General features: G+C 41.3%; 1 protein-coding gene across 1 annotated transcript; it reads right to left on the reverse strand.

The window, feature by feature from the left end:
- Positions 1-1,585: 1,585 nt before the first annotated feature.
- LOC125525028 (sucrose:sucrose 1-fructosyltransferase-like) lies at positions 1,586-4,912 on the reverse strand. The gene is made up of 4 exons (XM_048690052.1): positions 4,505-4,912; positions 4,279-4,287; positions 3,332-4,173; positions 1,586-2,630 (listed from the first exon to the last, which is right to left on the reverse strand). The coding sequence occupies exons 1-4, from the start codon at positions 4,851-4,853 to the stop codon at positions 1,947-1,949; spliced, it is 1,884 nt and encodes a 627-aa protein (XP_048546009.1). The 5' UTR covers positions 4,854-4,912; the 3' UTR covers positions 1,586-1,946.
- Between the last annotated feature and the right edge of the window lie 18,064 nt (positions 4,913-22,976).

The following is a 22,976-nucleotide window of genomic DNA, read 5'->3' on the forward strand; positions in this document are numbered from 1 at the left end:
CAATTATGATGTTTGTGCATGTTGCTCGACCAAATTTTGACTAGAGATAAATTAGGTAAGAGACATCATATTGAGGACTTAACCTCCTTATTTTGTGGTGAAATGGAGAATGTTCACCACTTGCCTTTTTATTGCATTTTTGCGAGAGTGACTTGGAAGTGTATGCCTGGAACTTATACTTTTACATCACCTCGATCTATACATGATCTATTTGAGATGTGGACTCATAGTAAAAAACTGGCGGTTGTTAACATGTCTTGTATTACTACCTTGTGGAGCTTGTGTATTGTTCATAATGAAATGTGTTTTCGGCGCTTCATTTGGACAGATGTCAGAGTCTTACGGGGAAGAGTAAGCGCACTTCTTCGTCAATGGAAGATCCTTTACAACGGTTCTGAATGTATGTTCATGTGGAGGTGCTTACTACTCCTGGATCGGCGCAGAGGTGAGATGTTGAGAATCGCTTGGGGCTGATTCTGCCTGTCGATGGGACCGGCGAATAACGACGCGCCTACCTGAGAGCGAACGCCAACTGGTACACCGCTGATTCGATAGCAGCGAGCTGTGCTTGGTTGTTTGTTTTGGCAGCGTCCGTTTCGTAGGCGACATTATGTTTCCTTTTGTAAGGTCCTGTAATGTTTAATTCTGGTTCAGCTACTCTTTGGCTTGACCTGAACGCAGTTAACAGTGGTGGATGCTTTGTTTGCCTCGTTCCCAATAAAAATGGGGCTGGGGGAACCCCTTTTGATAAAAAAGATCATTTTGAGATAGTGTGGTGGTGCTCAATCCGACAAGGGTCCGGTATACCGAAGGGGATGGCCATGGTTCCTGTATTCCAGCCCACAGTGGCGCCAGCTGAGGCCATGCGTTGAATCTCCTCTTTGATGATGGCTCGAGGATAGCAACGGAAGGTTGCGTTGTTTCTAACTATAGGGGAGAGGTTCTGCTATCAGTGTGGTGTTCGAACTTGACAGCGGTGTAGCTTATGAGCTCGCACAATATGAGTTTCAGCTTAGTGAAGGGGGCTTGTAATGGCGTAGCTCCTGATCTTTGCACAATATGCTAAGAGGGGTGTGGAAGCTGCAGTTTTGCGGCTTGACGCACCCGTGTATCACGGAGAAACTCGCCAATGATTGTAAAGAGGTTGTTATAAGTTAATAAAAACCATTGTTCCCCGCAAAAAGAAATCTGGCATCCATGTGTGTAGGTCACAACATAAGGTTGATACTGGTTGCACAACTACTGAAAAAAATAATACCGTAAGATAGAAATTATTTCACTGCCGGTTTTATCACCGTCTTAAACACATGTACAAATATCTGTCTACGATTTTCAAATTTCAATCCAAGTAACAAAAACTATATGTTTTTAGTGAAATGTTAATTTTAAATTTGCGATTGAAACCATGTCCAAAAAGTGACTTGTTTATGATATAGAGGGTCCATATATCACTGGTGATATGGTAGGTTGATTGTATCAAGGAAAAAGGCAAATGTGAATTCAGCATGGTCATCACAGAGCAATATACCCGCAAAAAAAAGAGTTACACATGAGTAAACCTCTCGCTCAGAAAGTGTTAGGAAAAGAAATGAGAAAGGATTGATATACAGGTGAAGGGCCCCACTTCGGCTTTAATGTGTCAGAGTCTAGTTTTTGTAGAACAGTATCGAGTCTAGCTATCGAGTTACATATGAGCTAATGGATCCCTTTCTGCTCTGTATACTTTCCGGCCTTACCCGATGGAAATGGACTCCTCTACCGTCCAGCCTAATACCAACCCAATGGACCACCCACCTGTCCACCCACTAGACAATCTGCTGCATAAACGAGCCGACAGTAACAGTCTGTGATATTTTTTGTTCCATGAGTATACTACTGACTAGATCCATCTGACAGAACTTGAAAAATTCAGACACCCAACTTATAAAAGAGAAACCCGTTGGAAATTAATCTCGTGCATAAAGATCTCGTTGCATCGGTGTTGAGTGCATCTCGTGCACCACGAGCCTCTCGACGGTCATTCTGGAGCTGGTAGCGTTGTTGAAAACATACACCCCAGCCGCCTCGTAGATGGCCTCAGTGGGATAAACCCGTGACGTCGCCGTCAACCTCCCACCCATCACAAAGCTCTCCACAATGGAATGATCCACAAGAATCCTAGCGGATAAAGCCTCGCCCTCGAGCACCGGAACAGTGCTGCCCACCACACGCTTCACAACGTTCTTGGCCAGCGATGACTGTGACTCGTCATGGCAGAAGTGGGTCCGGAGTCCCCCGTCGAGGCTTCTAGACACGTAGAAGTACATTGCCATTTGCTCACTACGGCCGTTGGTGAGGAGGAGGCCGAAGGGGCCAAGTGCACCCCGCTTGGAGGCACCACCACTAGTGCTGCAGTTGTAGCCAATGTCGGCCTCGTTGTGGGATGCGATGTCAGATGTGTTGAGGCGGAAGGAGGCCTCTATGTCGAGCTGAGCGGCTTGGCAGAGATGCAAGGGGATGACGGAGCCAGTGCCGATGGTGATGCCACTGAGGTCAGTGGTGTTGTGGCGGAGGGTCTCGATCTCCTCCACCGGCCATTGGACGAGGTTCGTCCGGGTCTTCTCGTCCAGCGCCACCGTCCTCGGAATCGCCTACATCATACACCATTAGTTAGATTCAAGCTAGGCAAGTCCCTTGATCATGATGGCACTTTGATACTAAGAACCACTACCTTTTCTTCTAACTAATAATTCGCCACATTGTCTCTTGCCTGCTCATAGATTCAGCGGGCAACTTAATAAATGGTTCTCTTATGTGCTAAGAAGTACGAGCTGGCTTATAGCACAGACATGATGGAAATGCCTAATTTGAACCTTTTTGAATCAGATTCGACGTTCTCAGAGAGCCTAGTTAATAGTGAAATGAGTCAAAAAAACACATACCAAAAATATTTTTGAAGTCAGAACTACAAAGATTTACTTTCTCCGTTCACTGTTATAAGATGTTTGGGATATTTTAATACGGACTACGTATAGGCTGAAATGAGTGAATATACATACTAAAGCGTGTCTATATACATCCAAATCAGAAAAAAAAATCAAACATTTTTGTAATAATGAACGGATGGACTATTTATGTATCAAGCATGCATAATGAACGAATGCAAGATGATAAATGCAAGTTAACAATCGCATAAATGCTGGATATATATATATATATATATATATATATATATATATATATATATATATATATATATATATATATCCAGCATGCATAACGAACGAATGGAACTGATGATAGATGGTAAACACGTGGTAAAACATATCAAACTGATGTACAATACAGATACCTGGACGTTTGCCCATCCTTTGGCGAGGTCGGTCCGGTTGGAGTCTGTCTCACCAACATACGCCCACATCACGCGTCGCCGCTTTGTCGGATCATAGAATGTCGTGGACGCAAAGAACTTTCCCCAATCGTACCTTAGTCCGATTCCCACATCTGTTTCTGGGTCCAGCGGCGTCCATGTGTTGGTCACTGCGTCGTACCTTCCCAATGCGTAGTAGTCATGTCGTTCATCGTCCATGCTCGCCTTCAGCACATACAACTCTTCCTGTGATGAGTTGCGGTTGCCCACAGGGTAGAAGTCGACGCACTCCCACATGCCGGTGCCCTCGACGCGGTGGACCGGGCGTGGGATGAGCTCGAACTTGACAAAGTCTTTTGTCTTGTACATGAGGGCGACGCCAGCATGACCGTTGTCATCCTTGGACCCGATCATGGTGCGCCATGTGTTGTCGGACTTATCAAACCATGCTGTCATGGGGTCGCGAAAGTCCTTTTTGCCGGTCTCGGGGGGCGGAAGGAGCACAGGGTTGGCAGGGTGCTTGGTCCAAGTACGAAGGAGAGGATCATGAGGGTCAGCAGGTACGGCAAGGCACTGTACCTGGGCAAGGGTGTCGGTGTTCCCCGTGTAGAGCAGGACGACTTTGCCATCGGGAAGTACGGTGGCGGAGCCCGTCAAAACGCCTTTGATGTCGTACCATCGGTCGGGCACCATAGCAAGGGGTAGGTGGTGCCAGTGGACCATGTCCCGCGACACGGCGTGGCCCCACGAGATGTTGCCCCACGTGACGCCCTTCGGGTTGTACTGGTAGAAGAAGTGGTACCATCCACGGTAGTACATCGGAGCTGCATGTTTGCGTTTGAATTAATCAGCACGTTTCCTTGTCAATGGATAGACATGCGGAGAGACGACAGCTGGTCAGGATTAAAAGTGTTAATGATCCTACTCACCGTTTGGATCTGCATGCATACATACATGCATGCATGTCGCCGGAGCACGTAAGCAAAAGGTAGTCAGTTTCTTTCTCCGGCAAGCAAACAAACAAAAAGGCAGCAAAAAAGGCAGCTAGCCATTGCCAGTCAGTCTCTTCCTCCAAACATAGTCGTCGGTACCGGGGAAGAACATATAGGAGGATTTGAATCTGAAAACTCAATCTTGAAGTAATGGATTCCATACCGTTCATGTAGTTCTTCTCCGGCTGGAAATGGTACCCGGTGCGCTGCCACTGCAGCATGGCGTTGCTCCACAGGAACCCATCGGCCTCGTCGCCGATTTCCCCTACCGTCTTCTCCGACGACGGCACCTCCTCTCGCCTGGCTCTCCGGAGACGGAGCACCGGGCTAACAACGTCGCCCAGGTCCCCCAACCTGGCCCCCGGGAGGAGCGCGTGGGTGACGACGAGCACCACCAAGGCGGCGGCGCCCAGCACGGCAATGCACTCGCGACACCTCACACCGCCGCCGCTCCGCTGCTGCATCGACGCGTACGAGTACAGGACGGGCGGCGTGCCGGCGCGTAACTTCATCCCGACGGCCGCCGCTACAAAACTGAAGAGGAAAGTTTTCCACCGGGGTCTTCCTTGAGTTTTAGAGAGCGCCATTTATAGCTGCGCCGAGGCTAAGGAACGTTTCTGCTGAATCATTAATTAATTTAGACCTATCTTTTCTTTGGCGAATGAATTTAGACCCATCTTAATCCAAAAGATATATACGTACTCCTATTAATTACGTAATTTAGGCACATGCATACAACAGACTTTAGTGAGTACCAATTTTAGGCATAACATTCAATGCTCCAAATTAACAGTGTAGACAAATCCAAACAAAATACAGTTGAGGAGAGCAGACACAACCAATATATTGGAAGTCAGAAACAAACCAGGACAACGAGTGCTTTCGGCATCATCGACCGCATAAAAAAAGATAGCGAGGATAAAATGCATTGCAATTTATATAGACTAGACATGTCATGACGCGTTGTGGTCACATTGTTCATATACACTTATGCACAAATTCAGTTATGAGGATGATGCGTGCATCTTCAGTCTGCATAAACAAAATGATATTCGTATTCAAGTCTAAAAGTTTGAGTACAACATGCCTAAAAAGTCACTTATTTCTTATATATGAAGGGTTCGATGATGATATGATAAATGGCAAGGAGTCAAAAGTTACCCCAACATGGTCATCACACAGTAATAAGAACCATAGGCTCAAGCTTGCCCAAAAGACATTTTGCAAAACCAAAATTTACTGCTCGAAGCTGCAAGTTGATCTGCAAAAATAACTTTACATTCCTTGTGGTAAGTGGGGTCCACACCATACCCACAATCAATGTAGAACTTGGTTACAGAGCATTTGAGGCACTTATGGATCCTCGCACCTAGGTTCTTTTCCATGGGGAAGATGGATCCTCACCAGGTCAACATGGGGAATATGGAAAGCTTAGCACTCGGGCTCTTAACTAGCTCGATGTGCCCCATGTGCTCCAAGCACCAAGGCCACACCCATGACATCCTCCTCGGAGGAGAATAAAGAAAGATGAGGCATCTGAAGCTGATAGAATTTGATTCCGAGGACCAGAAGACCCCCAATTCTCAATTTGAAGTCAAACCCACCACATGGACACACAACCTATTCTGTTGGTAGTCGCCCGGTAGTGAAGGAGTTCACATATGAAGACCAAATGTGCCATAAATCCACAAAATACCCCTAAAAATGATGTGAGAGAAGACAATAATCCAAAAGGGCAATCTCAATGGTGTGATATGTAAATTTACAGTTGTAAAATGCCTAATAACATGCCACCTAAAATTTCCAATATTCTCCTATAAATAGGGGATATCCCCGCACTTGGAGAGGGTAGTGAAATTTGAGTCTCTCTCCCACTTTGGGCATGGGAGGGAAGAGAGGAATAACAAGGATGCAGAACCAGAGTTGGAGTCGGAGGTCGGCGTGGGATTGAAGCCACAGCCATCTGGGTGCTGCTAGGATCTAATCTAGGTGCATGGCGTGATATTCCCAAGGTGACCTGACAAGCTCAAAGCGGCCCAATACCGCGTCCAAGTCATGGCAGCATGACCGGGCAGATTAAACTACAACACGACTGGCTTCAAGGTGAGGTGCGAACAACTTCAGAGTAAGGGATGAGGGCCAAAGCGGTAGCTAGGTGTGTATGACTTATGTCTAGGGCATGTCGGAGCCCTAGATGTCTATCCTCCAAGTGACACCTAATTAAACTCGCCAAAAGCTAGAGTTGACTTCGGTTGCTTGCGAAGAGCTAGCGTCGCCTTCAGACACTAGCGAAGAATAAGAGACACCATTGGATGAGAGTGGATTTTCAGCACCCAGGTGTCCAAGCACCCCCTTATCAGCACCGTAGGTCCAGATTTGTGTGCCTAGGGATATGTACTAGAGTAGAGGGTGTCGGGGCAACCGGGTGCTATGGCACCTTTTCCACCATTGGATACTAGCCAAAAGCTAGATTTGCCTTCACTTGGTAGCCAACAGCCAGTGTCGCCTTCGGAAGCTAGCCAAAAGCTGAAATTGCCTTGGGTTACTAGCCAAGACCTAGAATTGCCCCTAGAGAACTAGTCCAAGGCTAGGGTCATCCTTAGAGAAAAATCTCATACTGAGGATTACTGGCACCACCAGTCACCCCATGGACGACTATCTCTACGGGATCCCTAGCAAACCATGACGGGATGTGACGTGAGGATAAGCGATAGAGAAGAAAGGAGAGCCATGACTCATGAAGGAATCTACTGAACTAACTACCCTCGGGCCGAGGTGCCTCCAAATGTATTGTTCGACATTCGACTTCATATCTTAAAGAATTCTCCAAACACGAGCAACTATGTTGATGTGAAGCCCAGAAGAATTCACATCAGAACACTTTTCTGCTTCCCCTTTTTAACCATCGGACTCGACTCACATTTTGATCTCCTACGCTTGCTTTCACAACCCCCCCTCCTTACGAGCAACCCTTCTAGAACTTCACAATCGTCAGTGTCTGAAGTTTCATGATGAAAATTGGTTTCACATTTTATTGCTTACATGAGGAAATATCAGTTTAGGAAAAGCGATTTTTTCGCAGTTTCTTCTTTTATACTAAAGATGTGCATTTCTATCTCATATCCATAGAAATCAATCTCATCTCCAGGTAACTCCATCTTTATTAGCTCTTCTCCCGAAAAGAGAAAGGGGATTGAGATAGGGGTTGTCCTTGGTTTTTCTAAGGAAAGACTGATTTAGCATGTAACATGAACATGAGCGGACACCCACACAATCTCGATATGAAGAAAAAGTACCAACCATTGTCATTTTTTGGGCGAAAAAGAATGGGTCATCTTTGTCAATTGATAAATGAGTGAGAGAAGACAATCACGTTTAGTTTAGTGACTGATACTTCCACGCATCTCATAGACACCTAAAATGTAGAAATATTGATCAGACTTTGCACAGAAAAGCAAGTGATTTTTTTGCTATATGCATACCTCAACTTTAAATGTGTATGCAAATAATAAATTTTAGAGCTCATACATGGTATAGACTATAGACCACTACATGTTGTAGGAATTGATACCATGATAGAGATCTAATAGAAAAGGCAACTTAGGTTGGATATTAAACATCTTGCTTGATAAGATAAAGGTAAAGAAATGAGGAAGCATTGGTTTGGATCCATTTCTTTTCCTCATGCAATTTAGTTACAATTAGTTACTGACTCCACCTAATTCAGATTTGGATGGATACTGGATGAATTTGGGAGACATTGTTTTAGGCAAGTTGCTTTTTATTCTTGATCAATGGTAGCGGGGATAGTGATTTGATCACAAGATTCGAGGAGTGAAATGTCGCGTCCAAAATCAAGCGATAAGGCATAATAAGAAATATTTTAAGGTCCAGTATTAGAGCTTATTCATTCGTAAAGGAAGGATGCATCAATGAAGTCCTTTGAAGGGTTGGGATTTCTTGGGTCATGTTGGCATAGCTACCACTGTGCCTGAACATAGGTCGCAGTTACCCTCTTATGGTGAGATGCTACCACCAATCATCTGAGAGATCGATCGTCCACCAAAACTAGTCCCTCACAACATACCAATGCTTCCACCATATATAGCATGATCCATCATGCCCAAATAGACAATTAATTGATGAGGAGCCAAAGTAGATAAGTTCACTGCTTCTGTACACAACTTTGATTGAACCCCAATATGGGTTTCATCCCCATTTAGCAAAATTTGTAGGCTGTGGAATGCGGCTCGTCCATGGCGGGCAACTAATGGGAGCAGTTGGTGTTGGTGGAGTACATGTTGCGTAATCTTACACAAGATGATTGCTGCTACCTCTTGAGCACTGCGTTGGTTTTCCCCGAAGAGGAAGGGATGATGCATCAAAGTAGCGTAAGTATTTCCCTCAGTTTTTGAGAACCAAGGTATCAATCCAGTAGGAGGCTACGCGCGAGTCCCTCGCACCTGCACAAAACAAATAAATCCTCGCAACCAACGCGATAAGGGGTTGTCAATCCCTACACGGCCACTTACGAGAGTGAGATCTGATAGATATGATAAGATAATATTTTTGGTATTTTTGTGATAAAGATGCAAAGTAAAATAAAAGCAAAGTAAAAAGCAAAGGAAATAACTAAGTATTGGGAGATTAATATGATGAAGATAGACCCAGGGGCCATAGGTTTCACTAGTGGCTTCTCTCGAGAGCATAAGTATTCTACGGTGGGTGAACAAATTACTGTTGAGCAATTGACAGAATTGAGCATAGTTATCAGAATATCTAGGTATGATCATGTATATAGGCATCACGTCCGAGACAAGTAGACCGACTCCTGCCTGCATCTACTACTATTACTCCACTCATCGACCGCTATCCAGTATGCATCTAGAATATTAAGTTAATGAAAATAGAGTAACGCCTTAAGCAAGATGACATGATGTAGAGGGATAGACTCATGCAATATGAAGAAAACCCCATCTTGTTATCCTCGATGGCAACAATACAATACGTGCCTTGCTGCCCTTACTGTCACCGGGAAAGGACACCGCAAGATTGAACCCAAAGCTAAGCACTTCTCCCATTGCAAGAAAGATCAATCTAGTAGGCCAAACCAAACTGATAATTCAAATAGACTTGCAAAGATAAACAATCATACATAAAAGAATTTAGAGAAGATTCAAATGTTGTTCATAGATAGACTTGATCATAAACCCACAATTCATCGGTCTCAACAAACACACCGCAAAAAGAAGATTACATCGAATAGATCTCCACAAGAGAGGGGGAGAACATTGTATTGAGATCCAAAAAGAGAGAAGAAGCCATCTAGCTACTAACTATGGACCCGTAGGTCTGAGTGAACTACTCACACTTCATCGGATGGGTTATGGTGTTGATGTAGAAGCCCTCCGTGATCGATGCCCCCTCCGGCGGAGCTCCGGAACAGGCCCCAAGATGGGATCTCGTGGATACAAAAAGTTGCGGCGGTGGAATTAGGGTTTTGGCTCCGTATCTGATCGTTTGGGGGTACGTAGGTATATATAGGAGGAAGGAGTACGTCGGTGAGCAACAGGGGGGCCACGAGGGTGGAGGGCGCGCCCCCCTACCTCATGGCCTCCTCTTTTGTGTCTTGACGTAGGGTCCAAGTCTCCTGGGTCTTGTTCGTTGAGAAAATCACGTTCCCCAAGGTTTCATTCCGTTTGGACTCCATTTGATATTCTTTTCTTCGAAACCCTAAAACAGGCAAAAAACAGCAATTCTGGGCTGGGCCTCCGGTTAATAGGTTAGTCCCAAATATAATATAAAAGTGGATAATAAAGCCCAATAATGTCCAAAACAGTAGATAATATAGCATGGAGCAATCAAAAATTATAGATACGTTGGAGACGTATCAAGCATCCCCAAGCTTAATTCCTGCTCGTCCTCGAGTAGGTAAATGATAAAAACAGAATTTTTGATACGGAGTGCTACTTGGCATAATTCTAATGTAATTCTTCTTAATTGTGGTATGAATATTCAGATTTGAAAGATTCAAGACAAAAGTTCATATTGACATAAAAATGATAATACTTCAAGCATACTAACAAAGCAATTATGTCTTCTCAAAATAACATGGCTAAAGAAAGTTATCCCTACAAAATCATATAGCTTGGCTATGCTCTATCTTCACCACACAAAATACTTAAATCATGCACAACCCCGATGACAAGCCAAGAAATTGTTTCATACTTTTGACATTCTCAAAACTTTTTCAATTTTCACGCAATACATGAGCGTGAGCCATGGATATAGCATTATAGGTGGAATAGAGTGGTGGTTGGGGAGAATACAAAAAGGAGAAGATAGTCTCACATCAACTAGGCGTATCAACGGGCTATGGAGATGCCCATCAATAGATATCAATGTGAGTGAGTGGGGATTGCCATGCAACAGATGCACTGGAGCTATAAGTATATGAAAGCTCAAAAATAAAGTAAGTGGGTGTGCATCCAACTTGCTTGCTCACGAAGACCTAGGGCAATTTAAGGAAGCCCATCATTGGAATATACAGGCCAAGTTCTATAATAAAATATTCCCACTAGTATATGAAAGTGATATCATGAGAGACTCTTTACTATGAAGATCATGGTGCTACTTTGAATCACAAGTGTGGTAAAAGGATAGTAACATTGTCCCTTCTCTCTTCTTCTCTGATTTTTTATTTGGGCCTTTTCTCTCTTTGTTTATGGCCTCTTTTATTTCTCTTTTTTTATTTGGGCTTCTTTGGCCTCTTTTATTTATTTTTCGTCCGGAGTCTCATCCCGACTTGTGGGGGAATCATAGTCTCCATCATCCTTTCCTCACTGGGACAATGCACTAATAATGATGATCATCACACTTTTATTTTTCTTACAACTCAACAATTACAACTCGATACTTAGAAAAAAATATGACTCTATGTGAATGCCTCCGGTGGTGTACCGGGATATGCAATGATGCATGAGTGACATGTATGAAAGAATTATGAATGGTGGCTTTGCCACAAATACGATGTCAACTACATGATCATGCTAAGCAATATGACAATGATGGAGTGTGTCATAAACGGAACGGTGGAAAGTTGCATGGCAATATATCTCGGAATGGCTATGGAAATGCCATAATAGGTAGGTATGGTGGCTGTTTTGAGGAATGTATATGGTAGGTGTATGATACCGGCAAAAGGTGCGCGGTATTAGAGAGGCTAGCAAAGGTGGAAGGGTGAGAGCGCGTATAATCCATGGACTCAACATTAGTCATAAAGAACTCATATACTTATTGCAAAAATCTACAGGTTATCAAAGCAAAGTATTACGCGCATGCTCCTAGGGGGATAGATTGGTAGGAAAAGACCATCGCTCGTCCCCGACCGCCACTCATAAGGAAGACAATCAATAAATAAATCATGCTCCGACTTCATCACATAATGGTTCACCATACGTGCATGCTACGGGAATCACAAACTTAAACACAAGTATTTCTCAAATTCACAACTACTCAATTAGCATGACTTTAATATCACCATCTCCATATCTCAAAACAATTATCAAGTATCAAACTTATCATAGTATTCAACACACTCATAAGAAAGTTTTGTTATTAATCTTTCATACCAAGCATATTAGGATTTTAAGCAAATTACCATGCTATTTAAGACTCTCAAAATAATATAAGTGAAGCATGAGAGATCAATAGTTTCTATAAAACAAATCCACCACCGTGCTCTAAAATATATAAGTGAAGCACTAGAGCAAAATTATATAACTCAAAAGATATAAGCGAAGCACATAGAGTATTCTAACAAATTCCAAATCATGTATGGCACTTTCAAAAGGTGTGTACAGCAAGGATGATTGTGGTAAACTAACAAGCAAAGACTCAAATAATACAAGACGCTCCAAGCAAAACACATATCATGTGGTAAATAAAAATATAGCTCCAAGTAAAGTTACCGATAGAAGTAGACGAAAGAGGGGATGCCTTCCGGGGCATCCCCAAGCTTTGGCTTTTAGGTGTCCTTAGATTATCTTGGGGGTGCAATGGGCATCCCCAAGCTTAGGCTCTTGCCACTCCTTGTTCCATAATCCATCAAATCTTTAACCAAAACTTGAAAACTTCACAACACAAAACTTAAAGTAGAAAATCTCGTGAGCTCCGTTAGCGAAAGAAAACAAAAGACCACTTCAAGGTACTGTAATGAACTCATTATTTATTTATATGGGTGTTATACCTACTGTATTCCAACTTCTCTATGGTTTATAAACTATTTTACTAGCCATAGATTCATCAAAATAAGCAAACAACACACGAAAAACAGAATCTGTCAAAAACAGAACAGTCTGTAGTAATCTGTAGCTAGCGCAAGATCTGGAACCCCAAAACTTCTAAAATAAATTTCTGGACGTGAGGAATTTATCTATTAATCATCTTCAAAAATAATTAACTAAATATCACAGTCAAAATAAAAATGACAGCAGTTCTCGTGAGCGCTAAAGTTTCTGTTTTTTACAGCAAGTTCAACAAGACTTTCCCCAAGTCTTCCCAACGGTTATACTTGGCACAAACACTAATTAAGCACAAAAAACACAACCAAAACAGAGGCTAGATAATTTATTTATTACTAAACATTAGCAAAAAGCAAGGAATAAAAATAAAATCGGGTTGCCTCCCAACAAGCGCTATCGTTTAACGCCCCTAGCTAGGCATAACAATCACGAATAGATCTAGGTATTGCCATCTTTGGTAGGCAATCCATAAGTGGCTCTCATAATATATTCATAAGGTAATTTAATTTTCTTTCTAGGAAAGGGTTCCATGCCTTTCCTTAATGTAAATTGGAATCTAATATTTCCTTCCTTCATATCAATAATTGCACCAATCGTTCTAAGGAAAGGTCTACCAAGAATAATAGGACATGAAGGATTGCAATCTATGTCAAGAACAATAAAATCTACGGGAACATAATTCCTATTTCCAACAATAAGAACATCATTAATTCTTCCCATAGGTTTCTTAATAGTGGAATCCGCAAGGTGCAAGTTTAGAGAGCAATCATCAAAATCACAGAAACCTAACAAATCACACAATGTCTTTGGAATCGTGGAAACACTAGCACCCAAATCACATAAATCATAGCATTCATGATCTTTAATTTTAATTTTAGTAGTTGGTTCCCACTCATCATAAAGTTTTTTAGGGATAGAAACTTCCAATTCAAGTTTTTCTTCATAAGATTGCATCAAGGCATCAACGATATGTTTAGTAAACGCTTTATTTTGACTATAAGCATGAGGAGAATTTAGCACAGATTGCAACAAGGAAATACAATCAATCAAAGAGCAATTTTCATAGTTAAATTCCTTGAAATCCATAATAGTGGGTTTAGCAACATCTAGGGTTTTAATTTCTTCAATCCCACTTTTATCAAATTTAGCATCAAGATCAAAAGATTCAGAATTCTTGGAACGCCTACTAGGTAAAGGTGGATCATATTCAGTCCCATCATTATCAAGATTCATATTGCAAAACAAATATTTAATAGGGGACACATCAATAACTTTTAGATCTTCATCATTATTTTCATAGGAACTAGGAGAACACGCTTTTATAAAGGCATCTTTCTTAGCACGCATCCTAGCGTTCTTTCTTTGCACTCATCAATGGAAATTCTCATGGCTTTGAGAGACTCATTGATATCATGCCTAGGTGGAATAGATCTAAGTTTCAAAGAATCAACATCAAGAGCAATTCTATCAACGTTCCTAGCCAAATCATCAATCTTAAGCAATTTTTCTTCAATCATAGCACTAAAACTCTTTTGCGAAGTAATAAATTCTTTAATATTAGAATCAAAATCAGAGGGCATCTTATTATAATTTCCATAAGAATTGTTGTAGGAATTACCATAATTATTAGAGGGATTACTAGGATAAGGCCTAGGGTTGAAATTTCCTCTATATGCGTTGTTACCAAAATTGTTCCTACTACCAACAAAATTCACATCCATAGATTCATTATTATTCTCAATCAAAGTAGACAAGGGCATATCATTAGGATCAGAAGAAACACTCTTATTAGCAAATAATTTCATAAGTTCATCCATCTTTCCACTCAAAACATTAATTTCTTCTATCGCATGCACCTTTTTATTAGAAGATCTTTCAGTATGCCATTGAGAATAATTAACCATAATATTATCTAGGAGTTTAGTAGCTTCTCCTAAAGTGATTTCCATAAAAGTGCCTCCGCGGCCGAATCTAAAAGATTTCTAGAAGCAAAATTCAATCCGGCATAAAATTTGTATAATCATCCACAAATTTAAACCATGAGTAGGTCAATTACGTATCATTAATTTCATTCTCTCCCAAGCTTGTGCAACATGTTCATGATCAAGTTGCTTAAAATTCATAATATCGTTTCTAAGAGAGATGATCTTAGCGGGAGGAAAATACTTAGAGATAAAAGCATCTTTGCACTTATTCCATGAATCAGTACTATTTTTAGGCAGAGACGAAAACCAAGAGATTTAGCACGATATCTAAGCGAAAAAGGAAATAACTTCAATTTAACAATATCATTATCCACATCTTTCTTCTTTTGCATGTCACACAAATCAACGAAGCTATTTAGATGGGTAGCAGCATCTTCACTAGGAAGGCCAGAGAACGGATCTTTCATAACAAGATTCGGCAAAGCAGCATTTATTTCACAAGATTCAGCATCGGTAAGAGGATCAATCAGAGTGCTAATAAAATCATTGTTGTTGGTATTGGTGGAGTCACACAATTTATTATTATCTTGAGCCATCGTGACAAGCAAGCAAACTAACACACAAGCAAGCAAAAAGCAAGCGGACAAAAAGAGGCAAATAGAGAGGGAGGATAGGGAGAGAGAGGGCGAATAAAACGGCAAGGGTGAAGTGGGGGGAGAGGAAAACGAGAGGCAAATGGCAAATAATGTAATGCTTGAGATAAGGGTATGTTATGGGTACTTGGTATGTTGACTTTTTGCGTAGACCTCCCCGGCAATGGCGCCAGAAATCCTTCTTGCTACCTCTTTTAGCACTGCGTTGGTTTTCCCCGAAGAGGAAGGGATGATGCAGAAAAGTTGCGTAAGTATTTCACTCAGTTTTTGAGAACCAAGGTATCAATCCAGTAGGAGGCTACGCGCGAGTCCCTCGTACCTGCACAAAACAAATAAATCCTCGCAACCAACGCAAATAGGGGTTGTCAATCCCTATAGGGCCACTTACGAGGGTGAGATCTGATGGATATGATAAGATAATATTTTTGGAATTTTTATGATAAAGATGCAAAGTAAAATGAAGGCAAAGTAAATAGCAAAGTAAATAACTAAGTAGCAAGAGATTAATATGATGAAGATAGACCCAGGGGCCATAGGTTTCACTAGTGGCTTCTCTCGAGAGCATAAGTATTCTACGGTGGGTGATCAAATTACTGTTGAGCAATTGACAGAATTGAGCATAGTTATGAGAATATCTAGGTATGATCATGTATATAGGCATCACGTCTGAGACAAGTAGATCGACTCCTGCCTGCATCTACTACTATTACTCCACTCATCGACCGCTATCCAGCATGCATCTAGAGTATTAAGTAAAAACAGAGTAACGCCTTAAGCAAGATGACATGATGTAGAGGAATAGACTCATGCAATATGAAGAAAACCCCATCTTGTTATCCTCGATGGCAACAATACAATATGTGCCTTGCTGCCATTACTGTCACTGGGAAAGGACACCGCAAGATTGAACCCAAAGCTAAGCACTTCCCCCATTGCAAGAAAGATCAATCTAGTAGGCCAAACCAAACTGATAATTCGAAGAGACTTGCAAATATAACCAATCATACATAAAAGAATTCAGAGAAGATTCAAATATTATTCATAGATAGATTTGATCATAAACCCACAATTCATCGGACTCAACAAACACACCGCAAAAAGAAGATTACATCGAATAGATCTCCACAAGAGAGGGGGAGAACATTGTATTGAGATCCAAAAAGAGAGAAGAAGCCATCTAGCTACTAACTATGGACCCGTAGATCTGAAGTAAACTACTCACACTTCATCGGAGAGGCAATGGTTTTGATGTAGAAGCCCTCTATGATCGATGCCCCCTCCGGCGGAGCTCCGGAACAGGCCCCAAGATGGGATCTCGTGGATACAAGAAGTTACGGCGGTGGAATTAGGGTTTTGGCTCCGTATCTGATCGTTTGGGGGTACGTGGGTTGATGACCCACAAGTATAGGGGATCTATAGTAGTCCTTTCGATAAGTAAGAGTGTCGAACCCAACGAGGAGCAGAAGGAAATTATAAGCGGTTTTCAGCAAGGTGTTCTCTACAAGTACTGAAATAAGTGGTAACAGATAGTTTTCTGATAAGATAATTTGTAACGAGCAACAAGTAACAAAAGTAAATAAAGTGCAGCAAGGTGGCCCAATCCTTTTTGTAGCAAAGGAGAAGCCTGTACAAACTCTTATATAAGGAAAAGCACTCCCGAGGACACATGGCAATATCGTCAAGCTAGTTTTCATCACGTTCATATGATTCGCGTTCGGTACTTTGATAATTTGACATGTGGGTGGACTGGTGCTTGGGTGCTGTTCTTACTTGAACAAGAATCCCACTTATGATTAACCTCTATTGCAAGCATCCGCAACTACAACAAAAGTATTAAGGTAAACCTAACCATAGCATGAAACATATGGATCCAAATCAGCCCCTTACGAAGCAACGCATAAACTAGGGTTTAAGCTTCTGTCACTCTAGCAACCCATCATCTACTTATTACTTCCCAATGCCTTCCTCTAGGCCCAAATAATGGTGAAGTGTTATGTAGTCGACGTTCGCATAACACCACTAGAGGCTAGACAACATACATCTCATCAAAATATCGAACGAATACCAAATTCACATGACTACTAATAGCAAGACTTCTCCCATGTCCTCAGGAACAAAAGTAACTACTCAAAAAGCATAAACATGTTCATAATCAGAGGGGTAATAATATGCATAAAGGATCTGAACATATGATCTTCCACCAATTAAACCAACTAGCATCAACTACAAGGAGTAATTAACACTACTAGCAACCTACTAGCACCAATCCCGGACTTGGAGACAAGAATTGGATACAAGAGATGAACTAGGGTTTTGAGATGAGATGGTGCTGATGAAGATGTTGATGGAGATTGCCCTCTCTCGATGAGAGGAGCGTTGGTGATGATGATGGCGATGATTTCACCCTCCGGGAGGGAAGTTTCCCCGACAGAACAGCTCTGCCGGAGCTCTAGATTGGATCCGCCAAGGTTCCGCCTCGTGGCGGCGGAGTTTCGTCCCGAAAGGTTGCTTCTTATTTTTTTCTCGACGAAAGACTTCATATAGGAGAAGATGGTCATCGGAGAGCCACCAGGGGGCCCACGAGGTAGGGGGGCGCGCCCTAGGGGGGGCGCCCCCCACCCTCGTGGAAAGGGTGTGGGCCCCCTGGTCTTCATCTTTGGCGAGGATTTTTCATTATTTATTATAAGGTATTCCGTGGAGTTTCAGGACTTTTGGAGTTGTGCAGAATAGGTCTCTAATATTTGCTCCTTTCCAGCCCAGAATTCCAGCTGCCGGCATTCTCCCTCCTTATGTAAACCTTGTAAATTAAGAGAGAATAGCCATAAGTATTGTGACATAATGTGAAATAACAGCCCATAATGCAATAAATATCGATATAAAAGCATGATGCAAAATGGACGTATCAACTCCCCCAAGCTTAGACCTCGCTTGTCCTCAAGCGAAAGCCGATAACAATAAATATGTCCCCAAGTTTAGAGGTAGCGGCGTCGATAAAGATAAAATACGGACATGAGGGCATCATGATTATTCTCATAACAGCAACATACATAGATATTGTCATATGATTACTTATGTTCAAGTGATGATCTATTCACAATGCAAAAGTATGAATCAGAAACCTTATTGAGAACCAACAAACTATAACCTCAGTCATTGAAGCAATTGCAATTTATCATAACATCAGAAAGAGTCTATGTCAGAGCTAAAAAGCAAGTCCACATACTCAACTATCACCTAGTCCTTCATAATTGCTAACACTCGTGCAATACTTGTGGTTACGGAGTTTTAATCGGACACAGAGAAAGATAGGGGCTTATAGTTTTGCCCCACAACCTTTTTACCTCGAGGGTAATGTCAACAATAACAACTCATGCCCCCCTACATCCAATTAGATATATATATCAGGTTCTTTCCAACATGGCTTGCCAAAGGATAAAATGAAAAAGGGAGAGGTGAAGATCACCATGACACTTGCATAAGGTAGAAGATAATTATAAAAGATAGGCCCTTCGCAGAGGGAAGCAGAGGTTGCCATGCACTTTTATGGTTGGATGCACAAAATCTTAATGTGAAAGAATGTCACTTTATATTGCCCCTTGTGATATGAACCTTTATTATGCAGTCCGTCGCTTTTATTACTTCCACATCACAAGATCGTATAAAGCTTATTTCTCCCACACTAATCATACATATTCAGAGCAATTTTTATTGCTTGCACCGATGACAACTTACTTGAAGGATCTTACTCAATCCATAAGTTGATATGGTGGACTCTCATGGCAAAACTGGTTTAAGGGTATTTGGAAGCACAAGTAGTATCTCTACTTGGTGCTGAGAATTTGGCTAGCATGGCGGGGGGGAAGGCAAGCTCAACATGTTGGATGATCCATGACAACATACTTTATCTCAGATATAAGAAAACATAACCCATTACATTGTCTTCCTTGTCCAACATCAACTCGTTAGCATCATATTTTGATGAGTGCTCCCAATCATAAAAGATGTCAATAATAGTATATTTATATGTGAAACCTCTCTTTCCTTATTACTTCCTATTAATTGCAACGATGACCAAAGCTATGTCTGCCAACTCCCAACAACTTTTAATCATCACACTCTTTCTATGTAAAGTCATTACTATCAATAAGATCAATATGAACTTTTGTTCCTTCTTATTCTTTTTATTTTTTTCTTTTATTCACCCAAGATTATAGCAAGAAAATCAAGCCCTTGACTCAACACTATCTTTATTATATAGCTCACGGACTCGATTACATAGAGAGATCATAAGGCAAAACTCAAAACTAGATCATGCCATAAACTTTATTCTACTAGATCAAAATACTACTAATAGGATCGAACTAAGGAAAATGGTAAAGATAGGAGTTGTGATTGTGATACGATACCGGGGCACCTCCCCCAAGCTTGGCAGTTGCCAAGGGGAGTGCCCATACCCATGTGATTATATCTCCTTCTTTGTTGTTGGTGAAATATTCTTTGCGATGATTCCTATCAGGATACAATTCTCCTCCTCGAGATTGTTGACTTGCTGCTTGAGGTCCATTGTTTCCTTACGAAGCTTTCCTGTGACGGCTAAAGCTCCTTGCACCCAAGGGTGTTTCATAGCTATGGGAGAACAAGTGACACTCCTCTTCATATTTTCATAAGAAAGAAATCTAACATTGGAAGGGATAACCAAGTTTGGAATAGATGAGCTCTGTAGTTCCCCCATCGTGAACCCAGCTCGGAAGCAAGAGGTGACTTCTTGATCCTCAATGGCATCTACCCTCATTAGGTCAGCCTCCATCTCTTCCTCCCTTGCTTGCCCAAAGTGGTCAGGGTCGTTATTTGCCCTTGGTTCCGGTGCTGGATTAGATACCCGGCTCTCCCTGACTGACTCTTGAGAAGACATCTTGCTCTAATCTGCAGCAGCAACAACGCGAAACAAAAACAGAGGATATTTGCGTGATACGGGAGTCAAACCCTCGGGAGATTATATAATGAATTTTTACCGACCAAAATATGTATCGTGCAAGAAAACGGAGTCCGGAAGGCCGAGGAGCTCACGAGGTAGGGGGCGCGCCTAGGGGGGTAGGGCGGGCCCTCCACCCTCGTGGGGCCCTTGTGTCCTTCCCGGACTGCTACTTAATTTTCTATTTTTCTAAATATTCCAAAACGGAGAAATATTGCCTTAAAATTTGTTTTGGAGTCGGTTTACTTACCGTACCACATACCTATTCCTTTTCGGAGTCTGAAACGTTTTGGAAAGTGTCCCTTATGTATTCCTCCGGGGTTACAGTTTCAATAATATTGGTTTCAACATTTATGGGATTATCTGAGGTATAATGTTTGATTATTTGACCGTTTGCCACCTTCGGATTTGTGCCTTCGAAGTTGTTGATTTTTATGGCACCAGAACGATAGACCTCCTCGATAACATAGGGGCCTTCCCATTTAGAGAGAAGTTTTCCTGCAAAAAATCTTAAACGAGAGTTGTATAGAAATACATAATCACCTACATTAAACTCACGCTTTTCTATCCTTTTGTCATGCCATCTTTTAACCTTTTCTTTAAACAACTTGGCATTTTCATAAGATTGGGTTCTCCATTCATCAAGTGAGCTAATATCAAATAACCTCTTTTCACCGGAAAGTTTGAAATCATAGTTGAGATCTTTAATAGCCCAATATGCCTTATGTTCTAGTTCGAGTGGTATGTGACATGCTTTTCCATAAACCATTTTATACGGAGACATACCCATAGGGTTTTTATATGCAGTTCTATAGGCCCATAATGCATCATCAAGCTTCTTGGATCAATTCTTTCTAGACCTATTGACAGTCTTTTGCAAAATTAATTTGAGTTCTCTATTACTCAATTCTACTTGACCACTAGACTATGGGTGATACGGAGATGCAATTGATTGACGTCATATTTAGCAAGCATTTTACGGAAAGCACCATGAATAAAATGTGAACCACCATCAGTCATTAAATATCTAGGGACTCCAAACCTAGGAAAATTAACTTCTTTAAGCATTTTAATAGAAGTGTTATGATCAGCACTAGTAGTTGGAATAGCTTCTACCCACTTAGTAACATAATCAACATCAACTAAAATATGTGTATATCCATTAGAGGCAGGAAAAGGTCCCATATAATCAGAGCCCCAAACATCAAACGGTTCAATAACAAGTGAATAATTCATAGGCATTTCTTGACGTCTACTAATATTACCAATTCTTTGACATTCATCACAAGATAGGACAAACTTACGGGCATCCTTGAAGAGAGTAGGCCAATAAAAACCGGATTGTAATACCTTATGTGCAGTTCTATCTCCCGTGCGGTGTCCTCCATAAGTTTCAGAGTGGCACTTGCGTAGGATCTGTTCCTGTCATTGTTGAGAAAATCGTTAACTGGTAGCTGCTCGGTTGGCTAGCGAGTAGGGGATTAATCGGCTAATCGGCAAGTTAATCGGCCATTTAATCAATTAATCAGACGATTTTTTGGTTTATCGGCTACTCGGTGACCCTATGAGCAGGGATTAATCGGCAAGTTAACTGGTTAATCGGATGAATTCTTGAACAGGGGTTCCTGTTCATGCTCAGGTACACAACGTCTAATAACACTGTCTACTCCTTCTTTATAAAGATGTGGGTCATCCCAAAAGTAATGTCTCAAATCATAGAAGAACTTTTTCTTTTGTTGGTATGTGAAGCTAGGTGGTATAAATTTAGCAACTATGTAATTAGCATAATCAGCATACCAAGGGGTACTACGAGAAGTACTTATGACATTTAATTGCTCATCAGGAAAGCTATCATCAATAGGTAGTGGGTCATCAAGAACATTCTCTAACCTAGATAAGTTGTCTGCAACGGGGTTCTCAGCTCCTTTTCTATCAACAATATGCAAATCAAATTCTTGTAGCAAGAGAACCCATCTAACAAGTCTAGGTTTAGCATCTTTCTTCTCCATAAGATTTTTAATAGCAGCATGATCAGTGTGGATAGTTACTTTAGAATCAACAATATAAGGTCTGAACTTATCACAAGCAAATACAACTGCTAAAAGTTCTTTTTCAGTTGTAGCATAATTTCTTTGAGCATTGTCTAGAGTCTTACTAGCATAATGGATAACATTTAATTTCTTACCAACTCTTTGCCCTAGCATAGCACCTACAGCATAATCGCTAGCATCACACATAATTTCAAAGGGTAAATTCCAATCAGCTGGTTGAACAATAGGTGCAGAGACTAATGCTTTCTTAAGTATTTCAAATGCTTCTACACAATCATCATCAAAGACAAATGGTATATCTTTTTGTAATAAATTAGTCAGAGGCCGAGAAATTTTTGAGAAGTCCTTAATGAACCTCCTATAAAATCCGGCGTGACCAAGGAAACTTCTTATACCTTTGATGTTCTTGGGACATGGCATCTTTTCAATAGCATCAACCTTGGATTTATCAACTTCAATACCTCTTTCAGAAACTTTATGCCCCAAGACAATACCTTCATTAACCATAAAGTGGCAATTTTCCCAATTCAAGACAAGATTAGTTTATTCACATCTCTGCAAAACTCGATCAAGATTGCTCAAGAAATCATCAAAAGAAGATCCATAGATGGAAAAGTCGTCCATGAAAACCTGACAAATCTTTTCACAAAAGTCAGAGAATATAGCCATCATGCATCTTTGAAAGGTAGCAGGTGCATTACATAAACCAAAAGGCATACATCTATAAGCAA

This window comes from Triticum urartu, chromosome 7 (genome assembly GCF_003073215.2).
Source record: "Triticum urartu cultivar G1812 chromosome 7, Tu2.1, whole genome shotgun sequence".
Lineage (NCBI taxonomy): Eukaryota > Viridiplantae > Streptophyta > Magnoliopsida > Poales > Poaceae > Triticum > Triticum urartu.